Here is a 12,381-nt window from a genome sequence, read left to right on the forward strand (position 1 = left end):
CAGTCAAGTTCGCTCACGCTCTGGGTGATTTGGATTAGCAGGCCCCGAAGTCTATTTTCACCAGTCCCCACGTGTAAGCTGGTTAAGACCACTGGTTTAAAGTGTGTCTTAGAAGCAGTAAACTTAAGTCAGTGTTGTGTCTTTTTTTTTTTTTTTTTGTATTTTTCCGAAGAAACGGGGAGAGATAGACAGACTCCCGCATGTGCCCAACCAGGATCCACCCGGCATGCCCACCAGGGGGCGATGCTCTGCCCCTCCGGGGCGTCGCTCTGTTGCAACCAGAGCCACTCTAGCGCCTGGGGCAGAGGCCAAGGAGCCATCCCCAGCGCCCGGGCCATCTTTGCTCCAATGGAGCCTCGGCTGCGGGAGGGGAAGAGAGAGACAGAGAGGAAGGAGAGGGGGGAGGGGTGGAGAAGCAGATGGGCGCTTCTCCTGTGTGCCCTGGCCGGGAATCGAACCCGGGACTTCTGCACGCCAGGCCGACGCTCTACCACTGAGCCAACCGGCCAGGGCCCGGTGTTGTGTCTTTTATAGAATTTATATCTTTAAAATATATTTGTCCAGTTTTGGAGTAGCTGTGGGAAGCTCCCTGCCAGCTTTCTCAGGGAGGGTCCCACCTTGCTGCTGGCCTCCCCACCCTGCAGCGACCTCTCCAGTCCAACTTCTGGTTCTTTCCCAGCCTCCCCCTCATTCTGCAGCCCCCTGGGGTGCTGGTCCTGGTTAATGGGTCTCTAGGGAGGAACAGGCTGGTGCCAGGTGCTGAGGACAGGTTAGAACTACCGTAAGCCAGGACTGGCCCTCCGAGACCCTGTGAGCACATGGTTGTGGGTTCTGAACTGCAAGGGGACATGTGTTGGGCACAGCTGCTGCCCACCCACCGCCTCTCCAGTCCCCTGGCCTGGTTTGCGGGCCCAGCTCTGCAGTGCCCGGTGGGGGAGGGGTGGTTGGACCCTAGCACTGCAGGTCACCTTTCTGTCAGCTTCCCAGCATGGCTAAATTACAGCCAGTTCTAGGCCAGGAGGACTTGGGTGTGCCTGCCCCCCCCCCCAAAAGGCTGGGCACCATGCTGGGAGCCAGGAGGGTGGGAGGGGGATTAGAGAAAAGGAGATTCAGAGGGTTCCCTGGTCACAACAGTCACACCGCCTGGCCTTCTGACCATCAGTAATAAACACTCCAGGCTCTTTCCGGACAGTCGGTGAGACTGACATTTCTGTTGTGTGAGAAGGTGATTGAAACGATCTCAGTCAAGAAACATAGGAAACAGTATGGAGATGAGTCAGGAAGTAATTCAAGTCCTTTTATTTGCGTGGAGTTTGTGCTACTCATTACTGTTACCTTGTATGCAATTCTTTGTTTTTTCTCTTCTTCTAACTCAACCTTTGATTTTGTGCTTGTAGTTTTATATACTCTTGGGGAAAAACCCCCTGCGGTCAGCCCTTGGAAGCAGGGGCGAGCAGAATGCAGATTTGAACCTTCCAAGTGGGCAGGTTAGGCGGGCACAGGGCAGTGCCAGGCCCACCTGTGAAGGGGGCCCACCTGCTCAGGATTCCAACCAGACCAGCATGGGCGCTGTGCCCTCTGCCTGGGGCCCGGACACCGGGGGTCGCCTGCAGCTGCCCCTCCTGGCTGCCTCGGCCTTCTGCACCAAGCAGGGCCGGAGGGCAGTCCACGCACGGCCACACGGCGTGCCCCTCGGCCATTGCCGCCTTCACTGCGGGGTTTCCCACGTGGCTCTCCATGGTTCTACACCCTGACTGTGGCTGACAGGACTTGATCTGGTCAGGGGGAGGAAGATGGCTTCTCATGACATGCATCTGAATCAGGTGACCAGTGGGCACTCACTGTCCAGGTCCCTCCCAGGTCAGAAGCTCCCCCTTATCAGACTGGCTGGACATCGGGACACAGCCAGACTCAGCTCTGCTTGGGCGGGAGTGAGGGGCATGTGGTGGCTCCCGGCCTAGGGGCCTCGGGGGTGGCAGGAGCATTTGCTGAAGAGACCTTGGAGGGGTGTTGCTGGGGGATGTGGTGGAGTTCGGAGCTGGAGCTGCTGCTGGGCTGAGTTAGGGGGAGGTGATTTACTACGAGGAGGTAGGGAGGAGCTGCAGGGACAGATCAAGTGCCAGCATCCCAGTGTGGTGCTTGGGTGGCAGGGCTGGGGGAGGCAGGACACAGCGGGCCCTGGAGGCCCCGGGGTGGTGTGGAGCAGAGTGGTAGAGAAGCAGCCCCCCAATTCCCACCTCTTTCTGGCTGAAAATGGAAATTCATGTACCTTTCCCAAACGTGTGGCAAGGAAACATCTGAGTCATCCCTTAACCTAGGACCCCAAAACACTTGCAGCCTGGCAGGGTGGCCTGGGGTGAGTGACAGGTGACAGCTGCCGGTCCCTGTGGCCCCTGCTGGGCCACCATTTGGGTCTGATACCTGGGTACAAGGTGCTGACATCTGAGGCCGGCCCCTGCACGTGGTCTCCTGGCCGCAAGTCTGGCCTTGGTGGGACCGTGATGGCCAGGGTCACAGCACGCGTGCTGAGCGCCCTGCCGGCCTCAGACCCCAGGCCTCCCGGGGGATGGGAAGGGGCTGCTGGTGGAGTCTCTGGCACCAGTCCCCACACAGCAGATGAACTCACAAGAACCTGGGCTTCCCCGGGCAGTTTTATTCAGTAAATTTACAGAAGTCTGTGCTGACTGCTGGCTCTGGGAAGGCGGTTCCCCAGCTGAGAACCAGGGACAGCGTGTCATCTGGGTATGAGAGGCCCTGGGTGGGTCCCCGGGGTGCACCAGGCAGCCCCCACAGGCAGTCCGGCCTGGGCTCCTCATAGGACACCCCCAGGGCCAGAAGCACCTATTTGGGGCAGCTCCTGAGTCCCGGGTGCCCCTCTGGTGAAGGCTGGCTCTGCCAAAGGCCCCTCCATCTAAACGGATGCAGTGGGCCCGAGACAGGTCTCCGTGGAGGATCCATGCCTGACCTGAGGTTTGAGAAACCCCCACAAAATAGCTCTGGGCTCCACTACCAACAAAACAGGAACAGAATGTGACCTTCCTCATGGAGATGACCATCACTCTGACTCAGGCGACGTCACTAGGAAACAATGTCATTTTCAGGTCACGTGGATGGAAAGCCTTTCTCTGTGGCGCGGGGACGCACCGCCCGTTCCTGGGGGAGGAGGTCTGCAGAGACAGGCTGCATGTGATCAGGTGCCCCTGCCTGCCGCCCGGTGTCCCTGAGAGCTGATGTGAGACAGGACAGTCAGGGTCAGTCAGGCACAGGTGACAGAAGTGCTGTGGCCTGTCCCCCTCCCCTGCCACATGCCCTCAGGGCCGGGGCTGCTGGCATTTCTCCTGCATTGCCAGAAAATTCACCCCACAGCGTGACCAGAGGTGCCCAGGACACAGCATGCAGCTGGTGACCTGTGTCCCCAGGGGTCGCACAACCCCAGTGCTGTCTCTGGCCTCCATGGAGGACACCACTACCCTCCTGCTCTTGCTCCTCAGGGTCCACTGGACAGCCACTGTGGACAGGTGTATCGTGCTTTAAGATGGCCTCTGCCCTGTACTTCTAGAAGTTTCTACCTCCTGTCCTGAGGTGCTTTCCTAGAGCAGATGGACTGGCATTCAGGGTACCCTGCAGGGGGCTCTCCTGCATGCCCTGTGGCCCCTGCCACCTGCCTGCTGGGCAGCACCTCCTCACACCCAACTTGTTCTCACTGAGCCCTCTGTGCCTGTCCCCACTGCCACTGCCCCTTCCTACAGCCTCTCCACGTCCACTGTCACGGCACAGCCCTGCGGTGCACCCTCACCACCTGTCACCCCCACCCTCTCAGAGTGAACCCCACTGTGCTCTGGGGCCCCAGGCAGCACGTGCTCCTGGCAGGGGCAGGGGCCCCTCTGGCCGCAGCTGGTGGCCAGTCGTGGTGCTCCTCCTCACTGCCCGCTCCAGGGCAGGCGGAGACCCCAACAAGAGGAATTCTGCAAGAAGCCTCTCCTGCCCCTCCTTCCTGCCGCGAGCCCCCGTGACAGGTGACAGCAGCTGCGGCAGGAACGTCAGCCCGTGGAGAGAAGTGGTGGCAGCCCTGGGTCCTGCCGGCCCGGGAGCCCCGCCCTGTGGGCCTGTGCGGGTGACCCCGGGTGACCCGCTTGTACCTCAGGGGCAGTGACGCTCCTGTCTGCCCTCAGAGGTGGCAGCGTACATCCTAGCAAAGGGGAAAGGAAGCGCTCAGACGCGGAGACGGCGGCTCACCTTGGTCTGGATCAGGGCTCTGCAGCCGTGCAGGCGGAGGCCGTGCACCCCCGTGTCTTCCAGCTCTTTGAGCTCGGAACCTTCCAAAGCATGACCCTGGCTCCCGGAAAGGTTCTGAGGACACAAAGCACCGTGAGTCAGACGCAGGACGGAGGACAGGGTCGTCTTGGCTCCAGTTCCCTCCACCCTGGCCCTGCCGCACCTGCAGGGAAAGAGCAGCCTGCTCTGGACTCAGAGATGCTTGGGCTGTGCCCTGCTAGTGCTGCTCACTCCCTGCAGGACTCAGGGTCCCTGCACCACCTTACCACTGCCACGCCAGAGCTGCCCGCTCAGCCCCACCCCCGCCAGGCCAGAGCTGCCCCGCTCAGTCCCCCCTCCAGCCAGGCCAGAGCTGCCCTGCTCAGTCCACCCCCCCCCCTGCCAGGCCAGAGCTGCGCCGCTCAGCCCCACCCCCGGCCAGGCCAGAGCTGCCCTCAGCGCCCCCCCTCCCCTCCCCCGGCCAGGCCAGAGCTGCCCCGCTCAGCCCCCCCCCCCCCCGGCCAGGCCAGAGCTGCCCCGCTCAGTCCCCCCCCCCGCCAGGCCAGAGCTGCCCTCAGCCCCCCCGCCCCCGCCAGGCCAGAGTTGCCCCGCTCAGCACCCCCCCCGCCAGGCCAGAGCTGCCCCGCTCAGTCCCCCCCGCCGGCCAGGCCAGAGCTGCCCCGCTCAGCCCCCCCCCCCGCCAGGCCAGAGCTGCCCCGCTCAGCCCCCCCCCCCCCCGGCCAGGCCAGAGCTGCCCCGCTCAGCCCCCCCGCCCCCACCAGGCCAGAGCTGCCCCGCTCAGCCCCCCCCCCCCCCCCCCCCGGCCAGGCCAGAGCTGCCCCGCTCAGCCCCCCCCCCCCCGCCAGGCCAGAGCTGCCCCGCTCAGCCCCCAGTCAGGCCTCTTCTCCCTCCTTCCCTCTTGCTGTCCTGTTTTCTAAGAGGAAAGACACAGCCATGTGGCTCTCGCTGGGGCCTCTCAGCTCCTAGCAGCTCAGTGTGTCCCCTTGCCACCATGGCAACCATTCCTGTGCCCCATCTTCACCAGCTGATTGCCCCATTTGTGTCCTCCATGTGTGGGGATTTCTGTAACACTCATGTGGAAACAGGCCTCTGCCCACTCGCTTGCTGAGAGCCAGCCCTCAGCACAGCCTGCGTGTGCCAGACTGCCGTCAGCCTGGGTCCCCCCACACCCCACCCTCCCGCCCTCCCCCGCAGGCGCTGCTTCCGCCGGCCACCTCCTTCCTTCACTAGCACCCAGGGCCACAGGGGACAGGTGCCCACTGCCACCGCCCCACCCTGTCCCCTCCGTGTCCACCTGGCCTCCTCATCCACCCTTCCGAGGGAGCAGCGGCTTCAGCACCTGGGGCAGGCGTGCCCTCTGCAGGCCGGCCGCTGCGTCTCAGCGGATGGCTCTCGGAGGTGGCCGTGGCCACAGGGTGGCTGGCGCCGCTGCTGTGTGTCCACCCGCACCCCCAGGGGCCCGTCACTCAGACCACTTCACCTGAGCAGCATTGACTCTGAGAACTCGGAAGAAGGCTTCCCGGCAGCGGGACCTGCTCCAGAGGCATCGGGAAGTGGACATGCCGTCTGCATTCTGAAGAGCGTTCCAGAGTTTTCTGGATTCAGAACTAGAAAGAGTGCGTGAATTAACAGGCGACCTCTAACACCTTCAGAGTAGAAGCAGAGCTGGGTGCTGGCCTTGCAGAATTCTGCAAATGGGTTTCCCTTCCAGTGGGGCCCGGCTGTCTCACTGATTTGTCCCCTTACTCCAACCACACCCACTCTCCTGCAGACCCTGGGCACGTCCTCCTCCTCCCCTCTCCGTTCTCTCCACAGAGCACGTCCCTGGCACCAAGTGGCTTATTTTCACAATTGAGTGTCCCCTCCAAGGGGCAAAAGGGTCACATAGCCAGCTATTTCCCCGGTCTTGTTCCCTGATGGTCCCAGGTGCTTAGACCCACACTGGGGCCGCTGAGAGGGCAAGAACTAGAGCGGGACAAATGTCTGGTGGACTGGACAGATACTGGAATGTCTGTGTGCCGTCCCTCTTCACCAGGCCGCCCCTGGAAGGGGCAGGGAGACGCACTACTACAAGAGGGGACAGAGCGCTAAGTGTTCAATCACTTTCCAGTCACGCTGGTGTTAGTGCCCCAAAGGAACACCAACCTGTCTTACCACACTGTCCGGCCTGCCCAGTCCCAACACCCAGGACCGCCCATGCCTCTGGTGTCCCAGGGTCGTACTGCCAGCCAAAAAGACCCCTCTGGCCACCTGCGAGCCTGGGCCACACCCTGGGGAAGCACCTCATCCATCGGGGCCATGCCGGCCACAGGCTCCTAGGCTCCAGGCCTCCGCTGGGGTCCCCTGGGTTGGGAGCTGGCTTGGACCCAGAGTGCTCTCACAAAGTCTCGGCCTGGCCGGACTGGCAGTGCTGCAGTGGGTAGAGCTGGCCTGGGCAAGGGTCACTGACTCAGCTGGAGCCCCCCAGTCAAGGCACGTCTGAGAAGCAATCAATGAACAACTAAAGTGATGCAGCTACGAGTTGATGCTTCTCATTTCTCTCCCTCCCTGGCTCTCTGTCTCCCTCCCTCTCCTTTATCTCCCTCTGGGGGGGGGGGGTTCTCAGCCTGCTCAGCAGAGCGCAGAGGGACCAGGGCCATCGGCTCACACTGACCAGTGGCGTGGCAAACATAACTGGCGCCCAGGGCACGACACTTTATTGGCTCCCCCCCCCTCCATAGTAGAAACTACGCTTCTATGCTTTTCTTGTTTGTCTTGGAGACCATTTGGCGCCCCTCTGCGAGTGGCACCCCAGGCATGATAGACCCCCTCGCCCCCCCTCGCTACTACACCACTGACACTGAGCTACACCTCCTCCCTCTGGGGCCTTGATCTGCAGCTCCTTGACCACGGTCACCTACCCCACTGTCAGTGCCCAGGGAATGGCTGTCTTAGGAAATGGCCATCTGCACACAGGCGGGTTTGTGATTTCCCCTAGGGACCTGGCCCCGGAACCTCAGCCTTGCAGGCAGCACCAGGAGCACACAGGCGGGTTTGTGATTTCCCCTAGGTACCTGGCCCCAGAACCTCAGCCTTGCACCAGGAGCACACAGGCGGGTTTGTGATTTCCCCTAGGTACCTGGCCCCGGAACCTCAGCCTTGCAGGCAGCACCAGGAGCACACAGCCGGGTTTGTGATTTCCCCTAGGTACCTGGCCCCGGAACCTCAGCCTTGCAGGTAGCACCAGGAGCACACAGGCGGGTTTGTGATTTCCCCTAGGTACCTGGCCCCGGAACCTCAGCTTTGCAGGCAGCACCAGGAGCACACAGGCAGGTTGATCCTGTGGGCTGAGAATATTCCTCCAGGGCATTGAGGGATTTTCTCTGTCCCAGGATCACTTGGCCAAGTCCCCTAGGCGGCCCCTCTGCCCAGCACCCAGGCCCGCGAGCCCCTCCCACACTCCCCGCACTCCCACTGAGACCTGAGCTGGCACCACCCAGCCCACTTTGCTCCTGGTGAGCTTCCCGCAGGGGGAGGCTGAATGTGGCTCTGAGAGGCTTCATGGCCAGGGCATCAACCGTGCCACTTGGTCCTCTTTAAAATAAAAAATAAAAATGGCCGATGTGTCCATTTTGTCAACCAAGAGTATAAGTGGGGAGCTGTTGTAAAAATAGCTCCAACTTCAGCTCATTACCACCATTCGTGTGCAGATCCAAGGCCTGGCTTTTCTTCGGGGCTCATCTGTAGGAAGTGGTCTAAGGCAAAGACACCTTCAGTTGCCTGCGGGGCTGGTGCTTCTTGAAAAGCAGACCTAAAAATACTCTCATAGCTGAGAAGGGGCTGAAAAAGAAAAACATACTACCCTTAGGAGAAGTACACACGGCATGTCATCATATCCTAAATTCATCATTCTGGTACAAAAGGAAGTTGTAAATGATTGTATGGTCACTGCGACTGTCACATGACCTGTTTTTCTTCATCCCTAAAAATCACTGTGCTATGCAACATCACCGATGAAAACCATAGAGTGTATGGGGAAAAGCAGGATTAGGATTAGTGACAAGTGAGAAAAAAAAAAAGGCTGCAATAAAAATGTAAGTAAGCACTGTTTCCCATGGTTAACTGATTGTGAAATCCATCCATACAGAGAATGAGCACTTCTCAGCAAAAGACCTGAAGTCTGCAGGTGGGCTGACTTAGTGTGAGGTGGGGGCAGGTGTGGGAACCGAGGAGGCTGGGAGAAGAGACGTGCGCCTGGCGCAGCGGATGTGTAACTTCACCTGCTATTCCTTGCAAAGTCTGTTATGCTCAAATTGCTCAACACACCAGTCAAGCTGGAAGACAAGTCCTGTTTTCAACACCAGCCTGGGAGCAGAGCTGGCCGTGTGGAGAGCGTATCTCGTCAGAGGTCCAGGGAAACACTGACTGGTTTAGGAAACACAGGCCATCCTTAGAACCAGCCAAACTTTTTCTCTCCTCCCTTCTTTTTGCTTCTTTGGTTCTTACGTGTTTGGGGTAAAATATTTGGGAAGAGATGACAGAGAATGAGGGGCAGTGGAAGAAGGAGGAAGACAAGAAGGGTCAGAGGCAGTCACAAAACGGGTTAAACATGAGTGGTCAGGTCGGAATGGCAGAGCGAGGGGTGGAGATGAGGCCTGGGCCCTTGGGGAGAGAGCTCCAGTACCACGTGGCTGCACATGGACTGAAGTGGGACTCTTGCTGAGGCTTTCTAAATAAGTTGACACGATTCCCAACGTGCCCCGAATGGGGGCTGGGAAAGCACAGCCTGGTAGATGAGAGTGGGACGGGAAGGTGGAGACTCATGTGGCCAGAGCCAGGCAGAGAGGGCACGGAGGACGGCCAGCCAGCCACGTGGCCAGGGACAGAGGCCAGAGAGAAGCAGACCCCTTCCCTGGCCAGCCCACCATAGCCTGAGGTCTGCAGCCTTCCAGTGTATAAAACACTGCCTGAGCACTTGAGAAATACCTCAGCAGGTGAGATGCCAGGGATTCCTGTTACCCAAGGTCCACCCTGGTGAGGTTGGTGGGAGCCACACTCCTGGGCAGAAGCAGTTCTTGGCAGCTGAGGTGCTGTGGGCCTCTCTGGGAGTTCAAAGGGCTGACAGAACTGTTCAGACTTGGCTGAAGATTCCTGAAAGCCTTCAAACTCCCCCCAGGTACCGCTGTGCTCCCCTGGGCCCAGACCACCAGCGGTGCAGGTGGGAAAACCCTCACTGAGCCCGGAGATCCAGGCTTCCCTATCTGACGAAGGAAGGTGGGAACGGGTTGTCACCCACTGCACACGGGCACCACTCTGTCTCCCAGGTGCCTCGCTTGCACCGCCGTCTTCAGAAGCCTGGTGGAGGGAGACCTTGCTTGCTTCCTCTGTAAGGTCACTCGGAGACCCACTTGGAGGGGGCACCCGGCCAGGCTCTTGCTCCAGCTCCCATGGGCCTTGCATGTTGGTGTCGCCAGCCCGCACAAATGGAAAGACGCTCAGGAGACATACGCACAGCTGTGCTAGGACGGCCCAGAGCTGGGCAGGGCCTGGGGGCCGCTGTTTGCCCACTACCCAGTAGCTGCTAGTGGCTTCCTCAGGGGGGCGGATGGCCTGGCGGGGGTCCAGTGTCGTTGTGGAACGGACACAAACCACATACACAGCTTGGTCGCCCAAGGAATGTGACTGAGTCGCTGCCCAGCTTCCTCCTTCACGCGGCTGGCGACCGTCGGGCACAGGGGCGTGTCTTAGAGACAACTAGGTGCTCTGGGGATGGCCCGGGCCCAGTGAGCAGGGGTCAGCGAGGCCCAGTCCGGCCACAGCGGGAATGGGGCAGGGAGAGTCCGGGAGCTCGGCGCGCAGTCCCCCAGAGTGGCGTCAGGGCTCGGGGTGGTCCCCTGGCTGAGCAGAGCAGGCCGGAAGGCAGCCGGAGATCGGGGTCGCCCACTAAGGTCCCCGCGGGGGCACGGTGTGTGACACCCGAGAGGCCGGCTCGGGCGCGTTCGGGTCCAGGTGTCCAGCCTCGGCCGACACCTTGGCCGCGTCGCCGCTGGGTCCGTGAGCACAGCCAGCAGTTCGCAGTCTTCTCACCCGGCTCGGGCCAGTTGCCCAGCAACGACGCGCCAGCAGCCTCGCTTCCGGCGCCGCCGCAATAACGTCAGCGATCGGCGCCGCGAGGGGGCGTGGCAGCTCCAGGCCCCGCCCCCTCACAACCACGGAGCTCCGCATCTCGGTCCCCCCAGACGCTGAGGGCAGAGAATCTCCTGTCTTCTCTAAGGAGCTGCCGCATCCCCACGGGGCTGCACGCGGGCTGTCAGTGTAGCTGTGTGATGGCGTCTTCGCAGGCTCCGGGAGGACGGCGGCCGTCTGTCTTACCGACTCCCCGACTTAGTCCTTCCTCGCGTGAGGGCGGATGAGCGTCCGCTGCTTGCGGGCGGGCGGACGAAGGGGCGCCGCCCCCTGCCCCTCGAGTCCCCTGTATTGCCCTGATTCCACCAGGTCACCAGCTCCTCCTGCTGCCGCCATCCCAGGGCAAGGGACACCAGCAGGCCAGCCTCACCCTCTTGCCAGCTCTCCTCCCGGGCAATCCAGACTTTTCCCCCGCAGCCCCTACCCCAGTCTCCCGAAATCCACCTTGGTGAGTGAGCTTGGCCCCAGCCTCCCAGGACGCAGCCATTATTAGGCCCTGAGATCCACACCCAGCCCCAAGTCTACCTTTGTGCTCACATTCCCCACCTGTGACCTCCTTGGGCCCTTCCTGAACCCTGTCCTGTTTGCATGAACCAACCTCCCTTTCTCCATGGTCCTTTTCAGCCAAGCTACTGAAAACATCAATCTAAAAGAAGTACCAGATGAGATCATTCTCTAAACCCTGGGCCGCAGCCTCCTGCTCCCTCCTCTGCTTCCTGAGGGGCATCGCAGCCAGCTTCCCAACGTCTGAGCAATGCAGTCGGACTGCCCAGCCCTGGGCAGACACCAGGGTGTGACCCTGCAGGATGGGAACCAGACACTGTGTCTCTCCTGCCTTGATGTCACCAGGGGGACATAGCATTAGCACCAGGTGGTCTTGCTTTCTACTCACTGCTGGGACCCCTCGTCCACTGTCCTTGCGGTCTTCATGCAAGGAAGCTGGAATGGGCAGGAGGAGTGCTGTCCTCATGTGCAGGTCGGGAAGCGGAGGCCCAGGCCCAAAGGCCTGAGAAGTGTGGCTGGAGCTGGCACCAGCAATTCTGAGGTCCCACAGGCCCGGTCTGGGCCTCAGTGGAGAGTGAGGGCAGCACACTGTGACCCTCAGGGTGCAGGATGGAATGACCCAGGCACATGGCATTACCTGGTGTCCCACACAACTCCACACTTCGATCCTCAGAACCTATGAATATGGGACCTTACAAGGTGAAAGAGACTTCACAGATGTGATTCAGTTAAGGCTCTTGAGATGGGGAGATGGTCCTGCGTTATGCTGTTGTGCTCTGTAATCATGAGGGTCCTCACAACGGGGAGGCAGGGGGAAAGGAGTGGGGAGAGATGAAAGAAGGTATGCGGGGATAAACGGTGATGGAAAGACTTGGCTTGGGGTACTGAACACACAATACAACATAGAAATGATGCAGTATAGAACTGTACATCTGAAACCTACATAGTTTTATTAGCCAAGGTCACCCCCGTAAATTCAATTTAAAATAAAAATAATAAGCCCTGGCCGGTTGGCTCAGTGATAGAGCGTCAGCCTGGCATGCAGGAGCCCTCTGGGTTCGATTCCTGTCCAGGGCACACAGGAGAAGCGCCCATCTGCTTCTCCACCCCTCCCCCTCTCTTTCCTCTCTGTCTCTCTCTTCCCCTCCCGCAGCCAAGGCTCCATTGGAGCAAAGATGGCCCGGGCGCTGAGGATGGCTCCATGGCCTCTGCTTCAGGCGCTAGAATGGCTCTGGTTGCAACAGAGCGGTGCCCCAGATGGGCAGAGCATTGCCCGCTGGTGGGCGTGCTGGGTGGATCCCGGTTGGACGCATGCGGGAGTCTGTCTGACTGCCTCCCCATTTCCTGCTTCGGAAAAATGCAAAAAAATAAAATAAATAAATAAAAAATAAAAATAATAAAAGAAAAAAGAAACAAGGAGGAAGGCAGGAGGGTTCA

The 12,381-nt window shown here is 60.3% G+C and overlaps 1 protein-coding gene and 1 long non-coding RNA gene across 4 annotated transcripts; one reads left to right on the forward strand and one right to left on the reverse strand.

Annotated features, from left to right (window-relative positions):
- Positions 1-1,634: 1,634 nt before the first annotated feature.
- On the reverse strand, positions 1,635-10,372 carry CLBA1 (clathrin binding box of aftiphilin containing 1). 3 transcript variants are annotated; one of them, XM_066277011.1, is made up of 5 exons: positions 9,241-10,372; positions 7,949-8,094; positions 5,756-5,882; positions 4,237-4,350; positions 1,635-3,078 (listed from the first exon to the last, which is right to left on the reverse strand). In XM_066277011.1, exons 1-5 carry the CDS (start codon positions 9,712-9,714, stop codon positions 3,076-3,078), a joined length of 864 nt encoding a protein of 287 aa, XP_066133108.1. In that variant the 5' UTR covers positions 9,715-10,372; the 3' UTR covers positions 1,635-3,075. The 3 variants fall into 3 exon arrangements, with proteins under 3 accessions (XP_066133108.1, XP_066133107.1, XP_066133106.1); XM_066277010.1 differs by having other exon boundaries at positions 1,636-3,167; XM_066277009.1 differs by having other exon boundaries at positions 1,636-3,227.
- A 100-nt stretch (positions 10,373-10,472) lies between these two features.
- On the forward strand, positions 10,473-11,949 carry LOC136335067 (uncharacterized). The gene is made up of 2 exons (XR_010731259.1): positions 10,473-10,888; positions 11,065-11,949. It is a non-coding gene; the product is annotated as an uncharacterized lncRNA (long non-coding RNA).
- The last annotated feature ends 432 nt before the right edge of the window (positions 11,950-12,381 follow it).

Source organism: Saccopteryx bilineata, chromosome 4 (assembly GCF_036850765.1).
Source record: "Saccopteryx bilineata isolate mSacBil1 chromosome 4, mSacBil1_pri_phased_curated, whole genome shotgun sequence".
Classification (NCBI taxonomy): domain Eukaryota; kingdom Metazoa; phylum Chordata; class Mammalia; order Chiroptera; family Emballonuridae; genus Saccopteryx; species Saccopteryx bilineata.

Bases quoted from the DNA above. Each gene is read 5' to 3' on its own strand.
- CLBA1 (XM_066277009.1), bottom strand. From the start codon at position 9,714: ATGCAAGGCCCATGGGAGCTGGAGCAAGAGCCTGGCCGGGTGCCCCCT. The intron at 4,351-5,755 runs GTGAAGTGGTCT...TTGTGTCCTCAG, and splicing joins TCAGAGTCAATGCTGCTCAG to AACCTTTCCGGGAGCCAGGG. The intron at 3,228-4,236 runs GTGAGCCGCCGT...GTCTCACATCAG, and splicing joins GAGCCCTGATCCAGACCAAG to CTCTCAGGGACACCGGGCGG.